A 21,919-nucleotide genomic window follows, 5' to 3' on the forward strand; every position below is an offset into this window, starting at 1 on the left:
TGGTTTATATATTATAAATATTATTTATATTAGCCATATATTATAATGAAAGGGGTTATAAATGAACATAGTTTCGTTGAAGAAATAATAAATCATAAATTATTACATACTTCTTCATATAGTAATTTTTTAATGATTTATTAATAGATAGTTTAAAATTTATAAAAATGAAATATTTTCATATACATTCATCTAAACACCTTATATGAAATAATATTTAAAATATATATTATTAATACTTTATATATATATATATATATGTATATGTTACAATAAAGGATTACTGAACATAAAATTTTATCAAATTTATATTTGCTTGAATATTTATTAATTTCTTAATTATTAGAATTATATTCAAAATGAATTATAAATAAAAAGATGCAAAATTTTAATCAATTTTTGTTTAACTTAACATAAAAATGCATATTTTAGTAATAAAATTCATGAATGACTTAACATTCTTAAGTTATGCTTCATCATCATTAATAATTTATTATGTGAGACCCATATATAGAATCATTAAATCATATTACGATTAAAAGCCTTTTTTTTATTGATAATATTGATATTCTTGTAAAAATATACAGTAAATATTATACCAAGCTATACTAAAAAATATAAGTACATATTTTAAATATTTAATATTTTCTTATAAAACTTTACAAAGGTCATTTGTACATACTAGGAAATTTATTGTTTTTAAAAAATAAATTTTTTTTAGGAACTTTCATATGTATAAAAAAAAGAAGAAAATTAAAAATTGTAATTTATGATTTATTATAAACATAATAGGAGTAAAGAACAGATTTTAACATACACTTTAATGATGTATTACACAAAAATTTAAAAATTCTGGAATATGTTTATATTTTTTTAATAAATTTAACTAAATCGTATTATGTAAATGAAATATGAAAAAAAATTTACATTTTAATAATATATTTTGAAAATAACGTGCATAATCTTAACTGTAATTACTTTATTACATGTTAAGTTGATACTTTTTTTAGTTAATAATAATCATTATTTCTTTGTTATATTTTGTCTTAATGAAGACATTTTTCTATATGGATAAATGCATTTTAGTATTAAATAATTTAATTAGCTAATAATATTAATTAAAAATATAATTAATGCTTAAATTAATTATGTATATATAATAATTTATAACATTTTTAACATTTATATATCTATTACTTATTATTATTATTTTCCGTTATTTTTTTTTTATTATATTTTATTATTTTTACCTCAGGAATTCAAAATGTAAAATCATTGTTCAAATGCTTTTTTTGAATATTATATCACATATTACATCATTAGAGTTTTATAATTATCATTAAAGCTACAAAATGTGGAGTAAAAATAAATAAAATTTTATAATATATTATTTAAAAAATTAAAAGTTTAATTTATCTTATATGAAATAACAGTAAAAGTAACCTTAATTAAGGTATATTTACTAATAACTTGCCATTAAACATTTTTGTTTAAAATACATCATTATATTAATGTTGCATATAGTACATATAATTAATAAAATCCTATTATATCATTCTTATTTTACATATATATTGTTGTTCTAAATATTATTTTTATTTAAAATTACTTTAAAAAAAAAATTTTATATGTAAGAATTTAGAGGAATTCAATATGTTTTCCTTTATTTTAATTCCATTATAGATATTTTAAATGATATTCTTCCAAAGGATAATTTACGTATATTCTTTCATGTAATGTTATTACATTTTATCCAATTTAATAAAAAAATTAAAGAAACTCTTTACAGTATTTTGTTTATAATAGATAAATAAATTCTTTGTAATAAATTATTTACAGCATATGTAGTTCCATTTATTATATAATAATCTTATATTTTTTAATATATTTTTAAAACCTAACCTACTTATATTATTTTAATTAATAATATTTTTACATAGAAATATTACTATAATATTTTAATTTAAATAATTTTTTTTTCTTTTTACCTTGGTATATATAATATAATTAACATTAAATTAAAAAATAAAAAAAGTTTTAAATTTTTAGGTTACATAAAACGATAAAAAAGAATTATAATAATTTTTCTATCGAATATTATTGAAAGAACTATCCTGCGAAGAATTATATTATCACAAAAGTTATACCATCTAAATAAAAATTCGGAATTAAGGTACAAACAAGTAAAATATTTATTATTAAAATTTTTTCTTTTACCTGATTAACATGGATGGGTCATTATTCCTCTGAGATACGATAATTATCATGTTCAATAATTTTTATACTTTCCTTTTAACTATACATTTTCATTTTAAATCTAATATTATATTTATGAGAAAAAACGAACATATTTTTAAATATTTAATCTAATTTTTAGTAAGATAATTCTGTTAAACCATGTAATAGGAAAATCAAGCTAAATAATACTTCGCATTGGAGAATAGGAAAATTATTATATACAGAAACATATGTAAATCCTATTCAACTAAAAACTTTCCTAAAAGAAAATTTAAAATAACTTTAAAAATCATCTAATTCATTAAAGAGTTATAATGAACATGAAATGGAATGTAAAAAATACAAGGATTCACCTAAAAAGAAAAAAAGTACATTATCATTTAAAAGTACACTTTTAAGTAATTCAGATAAAAACATGAAAGTTCAGAGCAAAAATGGATAAATTCTGAAAATAAAATATGCAATAAATTAAAAGGTATATTTAACAAAAAAATTAAAAGCATGCTAAATTGTTTTATTGGAAGTTTAAGAAACATTTATATTTCTTTTAATCCCTTGAATCGACCATTAGTTATACTTTTTTCATCGTTTCCTTCAGCATTTTTATTATAAGTAATTTACCTTTTACTTACTGTACATATCAATATTGCTAAGTTAAATAATGGCAATCCAAGTAAGCCTGAGAAATATTCTAATCTTGTATTAAGATAATATAATTAAAAATATATTATCTAAAAAAATTAAGTTTATCCCACTCATATTAATATACATCGATTTTTACTTATTTAAGTGTACACAAAATCTCCTATTTTGTATATTATACACTAATTATATTCTTTTCAATTTTTATTTAAATTAGTTCTTTTAACATTATATTTATACCACATATTATAATTATATTATTTACATTTTATATGATTATTTATATAAATTAATTTTACATAACCTTTATAAGAAAATATATATTTTTTACTTATTTGTTTTTTTATATATATATGAAGAAAAATCGTCTATATATGATTGTTTTAGTTAATTTTTCAATGTTATATTTTCATATATCCATTTATTTCGTATTCTATGGTATTTACGTTTATTTCTTTTATTTCTACTTCTATATATATGTAAACTTTTAAAGATTTAAATTTATTAGTTTTTGTAATTATCCTCTTTATGTTCATTTGTGTACTAGCTCGTAAATATATGTTTTACATGTTAATTAGGATAATTTTGTTGAAGAAAACAGCGTAATAGCCCTTAAAAAATTTTAGTTAAATATAAAAATTAAGTTTATAATAATTTTTACTTTGTAGAAATATTGTTCATCTCAAGATTATGATTTTTTTAAATAATATATTTTGTTTTGAAAAAGAATTAATAAAGTATAGAATTACTTCTTTTATAGCATAAACATATACATTATAGTGTGTTCATTTATTAGGGATATATATATATGAACACAATTATTGTTTAATTTTGCATTTTATATTAATTTACTTCAGAAGTAATTTTATATTTTACTCATTCAGTTATTCCTTATTGTCTAAATTTCTTCTTTTCTACATATTCCACAAAAATATACAATATTAGCATAGAATAATATTAATGGTTTTTTATACATATATTTGACAAATCATATTTTTTTTTTTTATTATTATTGTTACTCATTTATCAAAATTAATGGTATTCAAAAAATTTTATTTCTTCCTTAGATATTAGAATAATTACTAAAAACAAAAAATAACGAAGAAATTATGAAATGTCAATGCATTATTTATGTTAACTACAATCTAGGTAGAGCTATAAATATCCGTTTTTTGAAAATGTAATTTTTCCATTGCAAATTCTTATCATTAACAGTAAATTGCGTTCTGACATACATATAAAGCAGAACAAAAAACTTACTAATGAATAATATTCTTAAGATAATAATAAAACAAAAAATATGTATATAGCAAAAAATAATTCTCTTATATCAATTTAACTTCGATACCATTATCTAAAACAAGCTTTTGACAAAATATATACGTATAATGATTGAAAAATAAATAAAACTAACTAAATAGATATATAGAGAGAAATATATCACTTTGTTATGAACTTAAAAACGAATAACATAATATATGCAAGTTGAACATGTTTTTTATAATATACTTTTTATTATATTATCATTACCATAGAATGAATAAACAATCTAAATCAAATACATTAAATAACATAAACATTTGAAAATATTATTCTAGAAAGAAAGAGTACTTACATATATTAATACACTTCATTTACAATCAACTCATAATAAACAAAAATTCAATTATTTTCTATGCCTAATTAAGAAATACTTCTTTATCTATTACTATTACTATTACTGTATTCTTTTTTATTCGATAAACTATTATCTCATTTTTAACTCAGATAATATAAGTTCCCTTTATTTATCAACTATATATAGAGATAAAACTTTATATAATAAATAATAATACAAAAAAAAATAATATTTAATTATAAAATTACTCACACATAAAAATTTTAATTTTACAATGATATTTTTTCTTGTTAGGAGATAATAAATTTATATTCCAATTATTACATAATTCTCAAAGTATTTAGCTCTTTACATTTTGAAAAAATATTTTTTTCAATTTGTTCTGTTTAATTCATTTAATAATGGATACATAACTTGTCTGAAATGATAATTATTAGACATGTATATACTTATACCTTACCCTTCAAAAAGAAGAGTTTATATTAAAAGGTTCCAGAGTACTTCATTTAAATTATTATATAAAACATTCTAACCATGCGCACTTATCATTCATCCCATAAAATGCAATATGAAAATTTTTATCGTTTTCTTATCTAATCAATTAATACATATTTATTTTTAACAATTCATAAAGAAATATGCATTTATATTCTATATATATATAATTAATATATCAATTTAATAATTATCTCGTATATGATAGATCTGCATGCACTTTTCATTATTATAATTTATGATATCATTATCTAATTCATATATTCCAATGTTGTAATACATAATTTTTTAATTTATAAAAGAATATATAAAATTATATATAACAAAAAAATATAATGTATTATTATAATTCCTACAGTTTCGACTATATATATTTATAGGTACATAAGACTAATTAATAATCTCTAAATCGGTAGAAAATATAAAAATATATAATTATCATATTTTTATGTATTATGATACATTAAAATAAGAATTAACTCTTAGAAAAATAAATGTACATTTTACCACGAAAAAAATTATGAATATTTTATTTCATTAATAGAGATAAAACAAAAAAAGAAGAAAAAATATAATATATAAATAAAGATATAATATTCAAATAAACAATTACAATTTATATATCATTTATTTACTTATTTTATTGTTTTAGTAAATTTGATTACTTCCAGAATATGTTTTATATATATTTTAATACTTCTTCTCCAAAATATATCATATGAGAAATTATAACAAATTCTTTCATATATTATAATAAGATAAAAAAAATTTCTTACATTCTCAATTTATATTTCTACGTTTTGCACCATAAAATCTTACTAAGGATCCAGTTTTATCCAAATATTTATCTGTTTTTTTTCTCAGTGAGAAAACTAATATAAAAAAACTATAACAAATATAATATTTTTACTGTGTAATTATGTTTTTTTAATGTATATTGATTGAATAGATATGTATAACATATTTATATCTTAAAATAAAAATTTCATTTAATTTATAAAATATTAATCATGTTAAAAATATTCCTATAACTATAAATCCCAATATTAACTCTTTGTAGAAGGGGTCATATATTTAATTACTATATGTTATTTTCAATAAATTCAAATTTTTAGTTATAACATAATGATAAATGGAAAATTATTAAATTAGTTTTTTTGAATATTCACTAGTTAAACTATGGACCCATAATAATTTAGATAAGAGATTATGTGGGTTATGCAATTGTTAACATTTAAAATATTTTGTAGAACTATTATCGTAGATTTTCTCTATCAATAAATAAGTACAACATTTCCTTATACGACCTTCAAATATATTTTTTAACTGTTCAAGTTATTTACAGTACTTTTATTTTTCATGCATTTTGTCTTTTTTTTTCAATATAATCGTGGCTTTTAAAGTAATAGTATAAATGTTTTTATTTTTTCCATTCCTAACTCATACAATTCATATAAAATAAAAAAAATTTATCTATTATATCACTATATCTATATTCATAAATATGTTATTAAATTTATAATCACGAAATACTTCAAAATTGTTACTACATTTAGACCTAAAGGTTTGCTCTATTTGATCATATACGCAGTAATTAAAATAACGGCTCAAACCATAACTGATTTCTTTAATACTATTCGTAAAACTACGTAAATTATTTACAATACTAATACAAAGTGTTCTTATTTCCGTACATTATTCTACAGAAGTACATAATCCTTTACAATATTTATTATTTGAAGTTGAAACATCATTATTATTAAATTATCAATTATTTGTATTCAAATTAACTCATTTAATATTTCTTCCTAAAAAAAAGAAAAAAGAAATTTTATCTTTACTAGAAATACTCCTAAAAAAAAAAAAAACATATCATATTAAATTAAATATAAAATAATAATAAATATAATTAATAATGATTTTATTTAATAATTAAAATATATCAAAATATCATCTCCTATATAACTCATTTTTTTTTGAAGGATATAAATTAAATTAAATGATCATTATTATGAAGAAATAGATATATATATAGGATAACAGAACATAATATATTAATGTATTATTTATAATTTGTATCCGTTATAGAAAGTAAATATATATTCTTTAGTGAGAATTATACATTAACAATAAAATTTGGATTTTATTATAATAATTCTATCAACTCAATATAATAGACATTCATATTTTTGAAAAAAATAATATAAATTTTTGTAATCTAAAGTCCGTTAAAAAATGTATTCTAGTATAAAAATTTATTATCATTTAAATTTTAATTTAATAAAAATGAAAAGTATTTCTTCTAAGGATACATAGTAAAACAAATTGTATATGGTTATCATATATACATAACTCATTTTATATTAACACGTTAATTAAATTATTCAATTTCATTTTCATCTTAAATATATTGTTTAAATATAAATATGTATATAATTAAATTTACTTTATTATAAATATCTTGGGTCGTAAGCTCAAACATATATCTTATATATTATTATAATTTCTTCCTATAGTAATTATAATTATTAATAATTTATTTTATTATTTTCACATTAGTGAGTATTGAATTTTTGACAATATATAAAAATGGATGAAAAATATCACATATTATTAAATATAATAAATGAATTTGAATTATATTTTTATAAATAAAATATAATTTTTTTATAAATGTTCAATATAAAAAATTCCATTTATTATGTAATTAAAAAATATTATAACACCTATTATACTATTCTTTAGGAAATTTTAATGTTTTTTTTTTTACATGTAACAAAAATGAAAATGTAATATACAGAGATCACCAAATAAAAATTTGTACGCATATATATATATATAATTATATTTTTAGTTCTAAATTTATTGTAACATAATTATTTTAAGAATGTAAAAATTCACTATTTTTAAAATGTCATATGTTAAAAAAAATTTTTATTTTGATATCTAACATAAGAACATTTTCTTAAAATTTAATACTAAGTAAAATGAATTTAACTGTAAGTAATATATTTAGTGCAAAAATATTTCTTCATTACATACATATTAAAATAATAATTAAAATTTCTTTTATTATACAAAACAATTTATTTATATCCATTATTATTTCATTTATTTTGGCACTAATTAGTAATAATTAAATTAAGATATAATAATAAATATTAAAAAAAAGAAAAGAATCGTTACATAATCAATCACATATTTTCTTAAATATAAGTTTTGAGGTGGAATATTTTCATTCAGAATGTATCAGTATCACTGTTTACAAAACATTATGGTACTTTTGTATATTATTCTTATTAATTTATTTAATCATCCATTAAATATTTTTTAAAAATTTTCAGGATATAATAAATTAAAAATTTAAAGTATACTAATAAATAAATTCTTTTTCGAATGAATAATATGTGCGATAGGAAATTTTTATAGCGTTCTACTATTTTGGGGATAATATCAATTTTAACATAATGAGAATTATTTTTGTGTTAGCATGAATAATATATATTATGAGATAATAATTATATAAGGGAATGATTTTATGAACTAAAATTAATAAATTCATTCTTTATCTAAATTGTTAAATCTAACATATTACTCATTGTTTTATTTCATATAATAATTTTTCATGATCTTATAGATGTATAATTATGTCCTCTTCATTATTAATTAAATTTATTTTAATCAATAAAATCAATTACTAATAATATTATTATTTACTATAGTGAACTAATTTCATTAATAATATTTAATTACTTTTATGAGTTAGTAGTTTAAATTTGAAAAAATTAATGAAAATATATTATAAAATATATATTATTTAAAATATAATAAATAATTTAATGGAAATAAAAAAAAAATAAAATAATATTATAATGTTATTCTTCAGAATATAGAAAAAAGGGAGGAACTATAATGCTATAATAAAATGGAAAAGATATTTTTAAATAGAGCAATTATAATTCGTAAAAGTTTTCACATGTAAACTTCCTTTCTTAACTAAATTCATTAATTCTTCAAGAGTTACAATCAAATGTAATTTTTACTGTCGCATTCATATGAATAAAACTTTATGTAATAAATATATTTACTTTATTTTGATAAAAAAAAATATAAAATACAATAAAATCTATAACAGGTTCTCTAGAATAATTATATAAATATAATTTCAAACAAAAAAAAAACAAATAATTATTTTCAATAAAGTAAATATAATTCTACCTAAATTTTATATGTAAGAAATATATTAAACGATTAAAATTTATATATAATTATTTCATATAAATAATAATTTATGCACATTAAAAGATGTATGAAAAAAAATTAATATATTATGGAACATATTAATAGAATATTAAATTACTTCTATAAATTAATATTTTGAAAAATAATATTTTCTAAATAAATACTTCAATTGACTGGTAACACATTATAGTTATTCTAATGTTTTTTTTTTTTAAATTAAAAAATTTTATTCTTTTATTCAATATATGTACTGCGAATTTTTTTTCCCGAATCATGATTAACTAACCTCCATTAGTGAAATACTTATATCATTGCCACAATACATATAAAACAAAAAATAATATAACAATAATATTTTTGTTTTTATTTTTTATATATACTTAAACGAATATGAAAAATAATGATATATTTTTTTATTTAACTTAACTCAAATAGGATGGAAAAAACAAGTGAAGAAGTTTTGGTATAATTTTGTATTTATAAAATAATTTATTAATAAATTATAACTAAGATAATATAATTTACTCAAATTCAAATGAAATTTTCTTCTTCAAACGTAAACTTTAAATATATATAATTCATAAATACTTCTTAATATTAGAATAAAATTTTAGAAGGTTCACCATCAGGTAATATATACAACAAATTAAACAAAAATATCAATGGAACACAATATGACACACGCTGCAATGAATTGATTGGTGAGGAAAAGGATTCCCTGACTGGAATTTATGACCTATGTAAAAAAATTTCAAGAAATGCAGAGGATTTATCAAAGATAAGAAATAATGGAAGATATAATTATCATTGTTTACATTTTACATATTGGGTATATTATGAAGTAAAAAAAATTTTAAAAAAGTGCTCGGAAAGCGACAAATTGAAAAATCTTATTAAACTTTCGGAAGTGAAAAAAAGTATTTATAAGGATTATCATTTATATAATTGCCTACCTGACTTTGAAAATAACCACGTAAAGGAATTAAATGAAAAAGTAGATGAAAAATATTTGTTTGATTATTTTGAAAATTATGATTATATTAAAACGTTTAATACTTGTAATACGGTAAAATTCAGTGAATATAAAAAATACCTTAATCAGATAAGTGAACTATACATAAATCATAAAAAAGATAAAGAATGTTGTAATAATTCATTTTGGGATAATTGTGAAGAGTATTTTAAATGTGAAAAGGAATTTGATCCTAGCGAATTCATATCTTTATTACAGACTAAAAAAAATAATAATTGTAATATCTTAAAAGAAATAGAGAAAACTCGGGGCTCCAAAAGTGATTTTATGGATTCTATTTATTTTATTGGGTGTAGAGATATTATAAATGATAGAACTACAGAAAATAGTCTTAAAAGTGGAACACAGCAATGCAATGTGTTTCCAGCATCTCCTAGTTCTCTGAATAATCCATTATCACCATTTGTTCAACCTCCTCCTGCTCATGCTACTTTTACAATCGTCAGACAAACAGGAACACTGGAATCCACTAGATTACAACTAAAGAATCAAGCATCAAGCGAAAGTTCAGAACAACAAAGTCCATCATCCAATTTACAGTCATTAGATAAAAAACAGGCTAAAAGTAGTAGTAAAGCGCAAGCCGTTTGTGAAAAACCTGGATTTCTAAGAGATTCATCAGGAAATTGCAGGGAACCAAGGGTACGTGAAACAGGAACTATTGGATTAAAGCTGAATGAATATCACCCCGATAAAAGAAAAGTTATTATTTCATTCAACAATAGTAGTTTTTCTTCTAGTACGTTAAATAACAATATATTCCGAATTGGTATTGCATTTACTTTGATAGTGGGAATAATTTCCACTATTTTCATTTATTATAAAGTAAATTTAAATTCTCAATAAAATACAGAATATAATAATTTACAATTTTTAATATTTCCAAAATTATATAATTATAAAAAAAATAAATTATTTATATTTTTTATTCTTCACTTTTATTTTAGTTTACTCCCTTCAGAAAATATTTTCATAAAAAGATATCAAGGAGAAAAAGAATTGACGAATATTATGATAATCCTTATATGCGCCATTTTATAATCCATGCTCCAAAATCTGTTAAAAGGAAAGTTGGAACTAGAGGATTACGTTTTTCTTATTATTCTTCGTGAAATCGTATATGTTTACTTTAAAGTAAATGTAAAAATATTTTGAAAAATCATATTGAAAATCTCTCGATAGGAGGTCATAGAAGCATTTATGCTTAGTAAGAGAACAAATAACAAAAAATGAACGAAATTCAGTTATTGCATAGAACAAACATATAATGTGCGCAATGACTAAAAGTAAAATTAATCATATATATTAATTATTCATAACTAAATGGTATAGCTTCTATATTAAAAAATGGTTAAACACAGAAAATTTGTATAATTATACATATAATATGATAAACATAAAAATATATGAAAACTCATTAACAAAAGCATAGTAGATCTTAAGTATCCATATATTAAAACAAAAAGCATATTACATTAAAAAATTTATATAAAGTAATAGATACATATTAATAATATAAGAAGTTCTAATATGTTTTAGCATATATCGAAGAAAATACAACAATGATAATACCATATGAAACTATACAATTAGTTCATTAAATAACAATGTAGAAAATTAAAAAAAAATTTTATGCCCATATCATGTCAAAAAATATGGAATAGGAATAACCATAAATATAAAAGAAAAGAAATACCTCGCTATTAGTTTTACATAGAAATATTTTTCAGAATGTAAATAACTCATATTAAGAATTATTCCTTTATTATTAAAAATTTTGGTGTAGTTACATTTTTACATAAATACAACGAATAAAATTCATTAATACATATTATTATATTATTCTCCTTTTTTCCCCCTTTTTTTTTCCTTCTTTCCTTTTATTTATTCGTTATAATTAAAATTGTCTATATTCTATAAAAAGATGATATTAAATTTTACACAAATACATTTTATCTTTCTAAAAATATTAAAATTTTGTGATTTATATAAAGACATTTTATACAATAATATTATTATAATTCATTATTTAGTTTAACTCAACTAAAGTGTTATATATCACTGTAACTCTTCTGTTTTTGGTGTACATTAACAATTATTATAAAATATAGCAATATATAAAATGAATTACGTTTTAACTATAAATAATAGAAAAAAGAAATTATAAATTTACAATACTAATTCAATCAATCATGCTGCTGTAGCGTAATAAAATATAGAATGAGAGATAACGCCATATAAAGAGTAATATCCATGTTATTTATATAATATATGCATAAGTTGATTATCTGTCGTACACTGAAAAATATATAATTTTACTTTATTAGTATTGGTAAAAAACTTACGAAATATTTAAAAGAATAATACAATGTTAACAATATTTAAGAACAATTAAAGTTATTTAAATTTTTAAAATATTATATCGACATTGTGCTGTATATAAAATATTGCACATAATATACGACTTAGTATTTTTTATAGAAAAAGTTTATATTAAAAATATATAATAATCATACATTCATTCATATATTATACATTTATTTAATGTATGTATTATTTAGAGTACTAACTATGTGATATAATGATATAAAAATATACTTAAAAATACATTAATTCATAAATATAATAATGTTACTTAATTACTTTATTAGTTGCAACTAATACAAACAATATCATTAATATTTTTATATCAGTTAAATTTAACATCATTAAGCAATTACATTTTTACTTTATTACAAAAAAAAATTTATTCAAATACTTTTCTTCTACCTTTTCATAATATTAAATTTAAACTTTAAAAAAATTTTTTTTTTCTAAAATATATAATTCATTTATTCCTTTTTTCATTTTATGTATTTTCAATATTTTTGATTAATAAAAAAAAAGGTAAATATAGAGACAGACTTAATATTTCATAAAATGATATACTATTATCATATTCTTTAAATGTTAATCTGAACGACGTATTTTTATTTTGTTTTAATAAAATATTACACCAAAGTTTTTAAATAGCAACAACATAAAAAATGACATTTTTATGATAACTATTTGTATTATACATTTAAAACGTTTATTTTTAAAGTATTATATCTACACTTAAATTATATTAAGTTTCATATATGTAAATAAAAAATTTTATTGTATTCACTCTGTTAATGTTTGTAAAATATATATATTTCCTCTAAAAAGTTTAATAGAATAATTATAAATATAAAAATCAAATAGTTATCTATATCAAATGAGGATTTATTATATATAGAAGTACTTATAACGTATATATTAAAAAAAAAATAAACACAAAAATTGTTATATACATGTGTTTAAAAAGCTATTGGGAATTTCTTCCAATATATTTACATATATATCAGAAAATCATACTTTCTTTTACGTTTCTGCAAATTCCCCCTCGATTATGTACTTTCTATATATTACGTTTATAATAAATGTAATATATTCAAGTAAAACCGTTTAATTATATAATATCTTTAAAAAAAATAATTTATTTTTATATGTACTCTCCTGTATATTATTATGAAGCAATATATTTTAAATAGAAAAGAAATAGAATGTAAGGGATTAAAACAAAAAGAAAGCGTACAAGAACATTTCAAAATAATACATTCAATAAATAAAAGAAAATTAAAACCATAATTGTTTAATATAACAAACTGATTAAATATAATTAGAACAAACTAACTTTTTATGAGCAGTAATTATTTACAAAAAAATTTTATAAATTAATATTTTCCTTTTTTCATATAATTTTCTTACCATTCTTCATCTATTATGTACTTCAAAATATATATTAAAATTTGAAGTTATATATGTACATTATAATATAATAACCTATGATTTTCGTATTACGTATAAATTGTTCTGTATTATTGTTTAACTATTAATGTAGTAAAAAGTAGTATAAATTAATAAATAATATTCTTTATTTTACATTCCAAATAAATATTTATATATAATGTTAAAAATATTTTTTCATATAGTTGACAAATACTAGTATACAACTAAAGATATATAACATCCTTTTAATCTATATATTTGAATATAACTATTAATAATTACAGAAAAATAATTACTATATTTCAATGTATATTCTATTAAACAATATATGATATTATATCATTTATATGAAATTCTAATGATATTATTTTATATCACAGGTTTATAATACGTTTTATATATTATAAAGTATATATGACAATTAATTTTTGTACAAATAAATTTTTATAATTTTTAATATTTTGAATAAGTATCAAAACTTTTATTTTATCTATTAATATACAAAATTTTACATTTATTAATTAAAATTCATTTCAAAATAAATAAATATGAAAATGTGCAATTAAGCATATACAGAAGAATATATATTTATTTAAAAAATATTACTACTATAAAATTATTCAGTAGAACAATATACCCATAAATAATTAACTTTTCTGTAACTGATTTATATATAATATTGTCATAAGAACATTTTCATGACTAGCATTTACCACAACTATAAGAAATTATTTATTTTAATTAATGTATTATTTACTTTACATCATTATATACAAATACTAAATATAAAATAATAATAAAAAGATAATTATAATACCATAATTTTACATATCAGTAATAAATAAAAAAGGAACATAATACAAAAAAAAAATATGTTATTAGTACTAATAACAATTTGGTCTATAGACAATCTGTTTTCAGACAAAAAAAACAAAAAAAATTATTTGCATTAATACATATAATACTATTTATGATTGTCTGTATTAAAAAGTAAAAAACTCAATACTTATATTAATGATAATTTTACGCAAAAGCTTTTATATTACTTGATGATGTAATCTAAATATATTTTTTTATTGTGAGTTATTTGGCATTTTCATTATAATGTGAATATTAAATTTATGTAAAAATATATACTTCATTGTGATTTAACTTCGAAATATAAGTAGGATATATCTGCACTTGTAATATGTTTACTTTAGGTAATATATAATAAGAAACCCACAAAATAAACAGTAAAATTTTCTATTATTATATAGCACATATATATTCTTATGTGTATGATATTTTTGCAATTTATTTATTTAAGATATATTAATTAAAAATTATGCTACTTAAAAATAAAAAGATATAAATTTATATTTTTTTTCATATCCTTATTTAGGGCTAACTAGTGTATTAATAGGTAAACATGACGGAAAATTCCTTTACTTCCGCAATTTTTACTTTTAATAAGCATAATTTATTTATTTATTATAAAGAAAGTGATAGTACAACTAAAGTAACAATTAATGATTAATAATTTCTAATAATTCTTCTGAATCTAGTGATTCCATGAAGTAGATTTATCAGGAGAAATTTATGTTTTCAGAGATGAATTTAATAGAATAAAAACAAACGATACAAGTTAAATTGATACTTTAATATATGTTAAATATAAAAAAAAATTAGAAAACGATGATTACATTTAGTTAATTATCTAGTTGTCGAAAAGTCTGCATAATTATACTATAATCAAGCTAATTGATATGTCGCACTAAATAATTATATAGGAATAAACTAGAAATAGTTAAATATATACAAAATATGTCCTTCCATTTAAAATAATAGTCATAAAGAACTTCTACTATTATAATAAGGTGAACAAGTTTTCTGTGAAATAAACAATAAATATTTAAATAGCCTAAAAGAATCCAAAAAAATGGTAGTACCTATAATTGTAAGAATAATTCTTATTGTATAAAAAACCATGCAGAATATAGGAACAAATTTATAAAAATAAATAAATATTTTCACAGTAGGAAAATCATCATTGTTCAAAATTTCAACAAAAAAACATTATTATAATATCCATCCAAAAATTCCAACATAATGAAACTTGAAACATTTAATGAAATTCGTGAATTCTTAATTTCAGTTTCGCTTATACTTAAAGGGGATGTATCTCAAAAAAAAAGAAAGTAAAAATTGGATAAGAAGAATTAATTAAAAATAAAGAGCTTCCTATAATCAAATTATATTTTTAATCAAAATCGAAACCCCAACCTAAAAAATAATAGTCAGCCCAAGGTACAAACACAGATACTGCAACTAATTAAAGGAAAGCACACAATCTTCACAAGATGAATTATCAGAAAGCAACCATGATTTCAAATCTAAAAAAAATATCATCAGATGATATTACATTACAACTTCATGATCATAAAGAATCAAGAGTACTTTCTAATTTTGAAACTACTTTGTAACCTACTAAAGTATCAAGTGTTAAATCAACTCTCACTACACCTATCCCTTCTTAAAATACAGATATAACTAATACTATTTGTTTTATTATTTATCAAATAACTACAATAAATAATATCTTTAATTAAAAAGCTACTACAGATCCAGAAGAAAATTCACATACCATAAGCATATCATCTACTGTAATAAGATTTCTAATTATTACGGTATTTTTCCTTTTTATTAAAGTAAAATAAAAAATAAATATTAAAAATGAGATAAACATTTTATTATTGTAATAATTTATTATATAAATCCATTTTTTTTTACATTATAATACTCCTTATTAGGAATGTTTAAAAAAAAAAAAAAAAGAAAAGGATAAAAATACAAGTGAAATTACTGAGATTAATAGAACCTTCATTTTCTGACATCAAAAGTAAGTTTTAAATGCATATTTACTTAAAACATTCAATATATGATGATAAAGAAATCATAAATAATTAAAAATACATAAACTTAACAAAAAAAAAAATGTAAAATCATCAAAGCGAAAAAAGGATAGAACCAAAACTATTATAGAAAGACATATGAGAGTACTAGAAAAATGCATAAATAAAGAATGGAAATACTACAAAATATAATTTTTAGAAATATGACTAAACGAGCTCACATGGAGAGGAATACCCATTCACTCCTAATTTGATTAATGATGAACTTATAATAAACAGTATTAAAAATAGAAGTAATGTTGATAAAACAAAATTTGGTCGAATAAATGGGCAGAAGGATATTAAAATCTTTTTGAAAAATCGAAAAAAGTATATTAGTTTACTACTTTGAAAAGGAATTGGAAAATGGAACAATTTTCGTAAATATATTTAAACATTTAAAAAGGAAATAGTTAAACGAAATTCAAAAAATTATATTTTTAGAAAGGGAATAAAACCCATGGACACAGTGGATATCAAAAAAAAGTATGATTATATAAAAGTACTTTGAATAGGAATGGTTTAACGGATTGAAACAAGAATTGCACAATATGTCAAAAGTATATGAAAATGAAGAAGCTAAAAATGATATATTATTGATAATAATAAACGTATTCGAACAAAACGTAATTTATGAAGAATTACATAAATATATAAAAAAAAAAAACTACCATTTAAAGTGTGTATTCTCCTATTTATGTTGGTATCGGAAGTATTCTAAAAAGAGAATTTTATAGAATATAAGGAATCGCTCTTCAGTATTTATATAAATAAATGGAAGACAGAACTAATATTAGAGGGAAAACCAGGATCTACAAAAGATACAACTGATATTAACTCAGAATCTTTGCAAAATAGAGAGAATAAGGAAAATATTAGTTATATGGTGGAAGACAGTTTTAAAAAGGAAGTAAATAATTGAATAAGAGAAGATGATAAATAAGTAAGTTCCATAGTAAATGATTAGAAAGTAAGAAAATCGGTTGAAATATCACAAAAACAGGTTTTGTAATTTCATAGGTATACATCTAAAATATATTCGAATGATATTTAGTAGAAAATATTAGTTGTTAATGAAAAATATTTTTTACATATTCTGATATAATTCAACAAAAAAAAGAAGAACGTAAAATTATAAGTAATATAAAAAAAAATGACTTATCAAATTTGATAAAATAAATGAATGTACTTAAAAAATATTCCTAATATATATAATTTCATTTATTTACTTAGGAATATCTAGAAAAATTTATATCGTTCCTTTAATCAATAAAAATAGAATGATTTTAATGTGTATATAATAGAAAAATTACTGCTTTTCTATTAATTATTAGTAGAATATCAATTTACGAAATTTTTATCAGAGTTTTTCATTTGATTGATTAATAAACAATTTTTTTAGTAAAATTGTAAGATACGATTAATTTTTAACTTATAATTTTAACTTGTATATTATTTTCTTATATAAAGTTAGATATATTTGATTAATACATAGTACTGATAATCAAGTTCCTACAATGTTAATATTATAAAAAGCATTATTATGCTACATAAAAATTCTTTTAAATATATATCTATATGCCTATATATCTATATATATATCTATATCTATATCTATATATATATATATATATATATATATATATATATATATATATTATATGTTAATTATTTTTCAGTTAATTCTAATTAATTAATTTGTTTAAATATTCATTACATAATTCATTAATAAAATTTTCTAACTACAGAATATTAGGCTTTACCTCAAGAAGCATTTATTTTTAGTATCTTTTATAATAATGAAATTTTTAATGCATCATTGACAACAAAAATTATTACCTTTTCTGATAATATATTTGTCTTTGATATTAATATATAAAGTTACATGTTATATTTAATAGCACTTTTTAATATATATAATATAATATGAATTTTAAAAAAATTTTTATTTGCCGAATATGTATTTACTCAAATAAATATAATTACATATTAATTAATAAGATGCACTATCATGATATGCATATAATAAATAATTTCACGTTACAGAAATAAAATACAATTAATAAAAGTATATTATATTCCTTGTACTGGAAACTCTGGATTTGTAAAAAAAAAAAAAAAAAAAAGTTTAGATATATCATCGAATGTACAACATACTTTTTGTTATAAATTTAAGCTATATTTTGTCCTAAATATATATATGAAACCTAATATGAAATATAAATATATTTAGGATGTATGGGATATATTAGCATTTTCTCTAAATTAATTCTAAGGGGCAAATACTATGGAATATAATAGCTTTAACATTCATAATTGAATAGTTATAAGTACATAAATATATTCTATAATTCATTTATTTTTACATACAAGAAAAATAGAATACTTATCAATATATAACAAATAATTTATTATTTTTCTTTAATGCAATAATAGAGGTTAAAAATGAAAAAATAAAGAAGTAAAATTTAGCTATATTAAATATTCATATTCTATTACTTATAATAATTTTTCAAGTAATTTAATTTTAAAATTATAAATTATATTATTAACTTTTTATCTTACATTTTAATTTATTTCTTCTTGTATTATATAATATTATTTAATGGGAAAAAATATATATATATATATATATATTGTTAAATTACTTTTTTCAACTAAAAATGTTTATTTAAAAAATTAGAGAACAGTCAAAAGTAACTTCTCTCAAAATTTTTATTAACTAATTTTGAAAAAGTTTATATACTACATATTTATAATAGAAAAGGTAAATACTAAGTTACTATTGTATTAACTTCTATACTGTATCTATTTAATTATTTGTTCTTCCTTATTTTTTCCTATTATTATTTTACTGCATTCTTGTATTCATTATTATCAGCAATTTTATTTCAAGTACAATATATATCAAATATATATAGATAGTTCGTATATTTTGAAGATTATTTATATTAAATATTTATAATAATAAAGGTAACTATAATTGAAGGTACTAATACCAGAAAATACTTTCCAAACAATAAGTTTTACGTATTTTTTTTTTTTATAGTAATTTCTTAAGGCCTTATTAGATTGTACAAATATTTTTTAAAATAAAATCTTTGTCTTCACATTCACCACATCTCTACATGGGAATAATAGTATTTAAAATATAAAGTATTAATATTACTTTATTATATATACTACTTACATTAAAAGTTTATTGTATATATATTTTTACCACATACATATTCGTTTTATTTTTTACTAATTTGATTTTTAGTATTAAGCTCAAAACGTATCACAAAAAAAAATATACATTAAGATAAATAATTTTTTTTAAGTAATTTAACATAGTAATTTATACTTTACATGTATAATTCATGAATAAGTAACTTACTTAAGTTTTTTTTTCATTAATAGTACCAATTTATTATATAAGACCCAAGTTAAGAACCGTTGAAACATAATACAAATATTAAGGCTCATTTTATAAAATTCAAGAAATGAACCATAAACTACTATTACATATTATAAAACAATTAAATATAAATATATTTTATATAATTAAGAACTTTATCTTTAAAAATCTTTATGAAAAACATTTTTATACACTAATAAATTTTATTGTTTTCATAGAATAAAAATTCTCTATACATACATTAATATACTAGATATTTATAAAGAGAATTTCGAAAAAATTAGTAATTTTTTTAAATAAAATTATTAGGAAGTAATTTAATATTGAGTCTTATATATAAATTATATTATCATTCAATTTTTATATATACATCGACCCACATTACCCCCAATTTATTAGTATATAAAAAAATATATTATTATAAACAGAAATTTATTACGTATTTTATAAATATAAAATAATAAAATAACATAAGAATCAACATAATAAATATCATTTTATACATAATTAATTATCCAAGTATATATATGAAAAAAATATTTTAGCAAGTTGTACATTTACACTTTTAATTAAAAATATGAAACACGATTTAACATCATTAACCTATTTATTATAAATTGAATAAACATATAAGAATTTAACTTATACATTATTTTTCATAAATCAGAAATATTTTATAATTCTCAAATAAATTTATAATATTTTATTAAGAAATATAGTCAAAAAATAATAAAAGGTATAATCGTAAAAAAAACCTCATTTTTAATACTATAATGTAAAAATAATGTGCATACATTTAACTTATAATTTCTCTAATATAGGTAACAGTTATTCATACTTTTTAATTCACACTCTTTATATTATTTTCCTAATTTATTTAGTGAATCCATTTTTCCATATTATAACACAAAAATAAATAATAATTTAATGTTAAAGTACCATAAAAATATTAATTATTTATATATATTTTTTTTTGAATTTTTAATAAATATAAATTTTTTACTTTTTATTACTTTTTTTTTTTTAAGTATTCTTGCTACTTTAATCACAAGAATTTTAGAAAAATTATTTTTTTCTTTTTTAAATATGTATTTTTATTATTTTTTCATATATTTTCATTATTGAATTTTTTGTATTAATTCTCATATATTGTATTAATGAAAATTTTATATTAATATTAAAGTAACACAAGGTCAGGACCACATAAGAAAATTATATACTTTTAAATTATTTTTGAAATATATAATATTAATTTATTTTAATGCATTAAAAGTAACCTCAATTCAAAATAATAGATATTATCCAAACGAGATTATTAAGTATTTTTGCATAAAATATATAATTACGTTCAAGTTTCACATGTTGAGTGTATATTAAATTTTAATTTTATCATTAATATTTAAAATATATATGTATATATATGGAAACTTTTTGTTAATTTAATTATTATACTTAAGCAACATTATTAAAAAAAAATTTTTTATAAGACATTAAATGACTTTAAAACATTTTTCCTTATTTTGATT

At 18.4% G+C, this 21,919-nt stretch overlaps 1 protein-coding gene and 3 pseudogenes across 1 annotated transcript, besides 3 other annotated features; 3 read left to right on the forward strand and 1 right to left on the reverse strand.

Annotated features, from left to right (window-relative positions):
- Window positions 1-2,380: 2,380 nt before the first annotated feature.
- Window positions 2,381-2,949, forward strand: PmUG01_03011400 (annotated as a pseudogene).
- Window positions 2,381-2,949: a sequence feature (Plasmodium exported protein, unknown function, pseudogene).
- Window positions 2,950-5,837: 2,888 nt separating this feature from the next.
- On the reverse strand, window positions 5,838-6,801 carry PmUG01_03011500 (annotated as a pseudogene).
- Window positions 5,838-6,801: a sequence feature (PIR protein, pseudogene).
- A 2,870-nt stretch (window positions 6,802-9,671) lies between these two features.
- PmUG01_03011600 (PIR protein) lies at window positions 9,672-11,380 on the forward strand (the record flags this gene model as incomplete). Its single annotated transcript, XM_029008748.1, has 3 exons — window positions 9,672-9,698; window positions 9,837-11,093; window positions 11,216-11,380. The coding sequence occupies 3 exons, from the start codon at window positions 9,672-9,674 to the stop codon at window positions 11,378-11,380; spliced, it is 1,449 nt and encodes a 482-aa protein (XP_028859344.1).
- A 4,260-nt stretch (window positions 11,381-15,640) lies between these two features.
- On the forward strand, window positions 15,641-17,948 carry PmUG01_03011700 (annotated as a pseudogene).
- Window positions 15,641-17,948: a sequence feature (STP1 protein, pseudogene).
- Window positions 17,949-21,919: the final 3,971 nt, after the last annotated feature.

The sequence above is a fragment of the Plasmodium malariae genome (genome assembly GCF_900090045.1).
Source record: "Plasmodium malariae genome assembly, chromosome: 3".
Classification (NCBI taxonomy): Eukaryota; Apicomplexa; class Aconoidasida; order Haemosporida; family Plasmodiidae; genus Plasmodium; species Plasmodium malariae.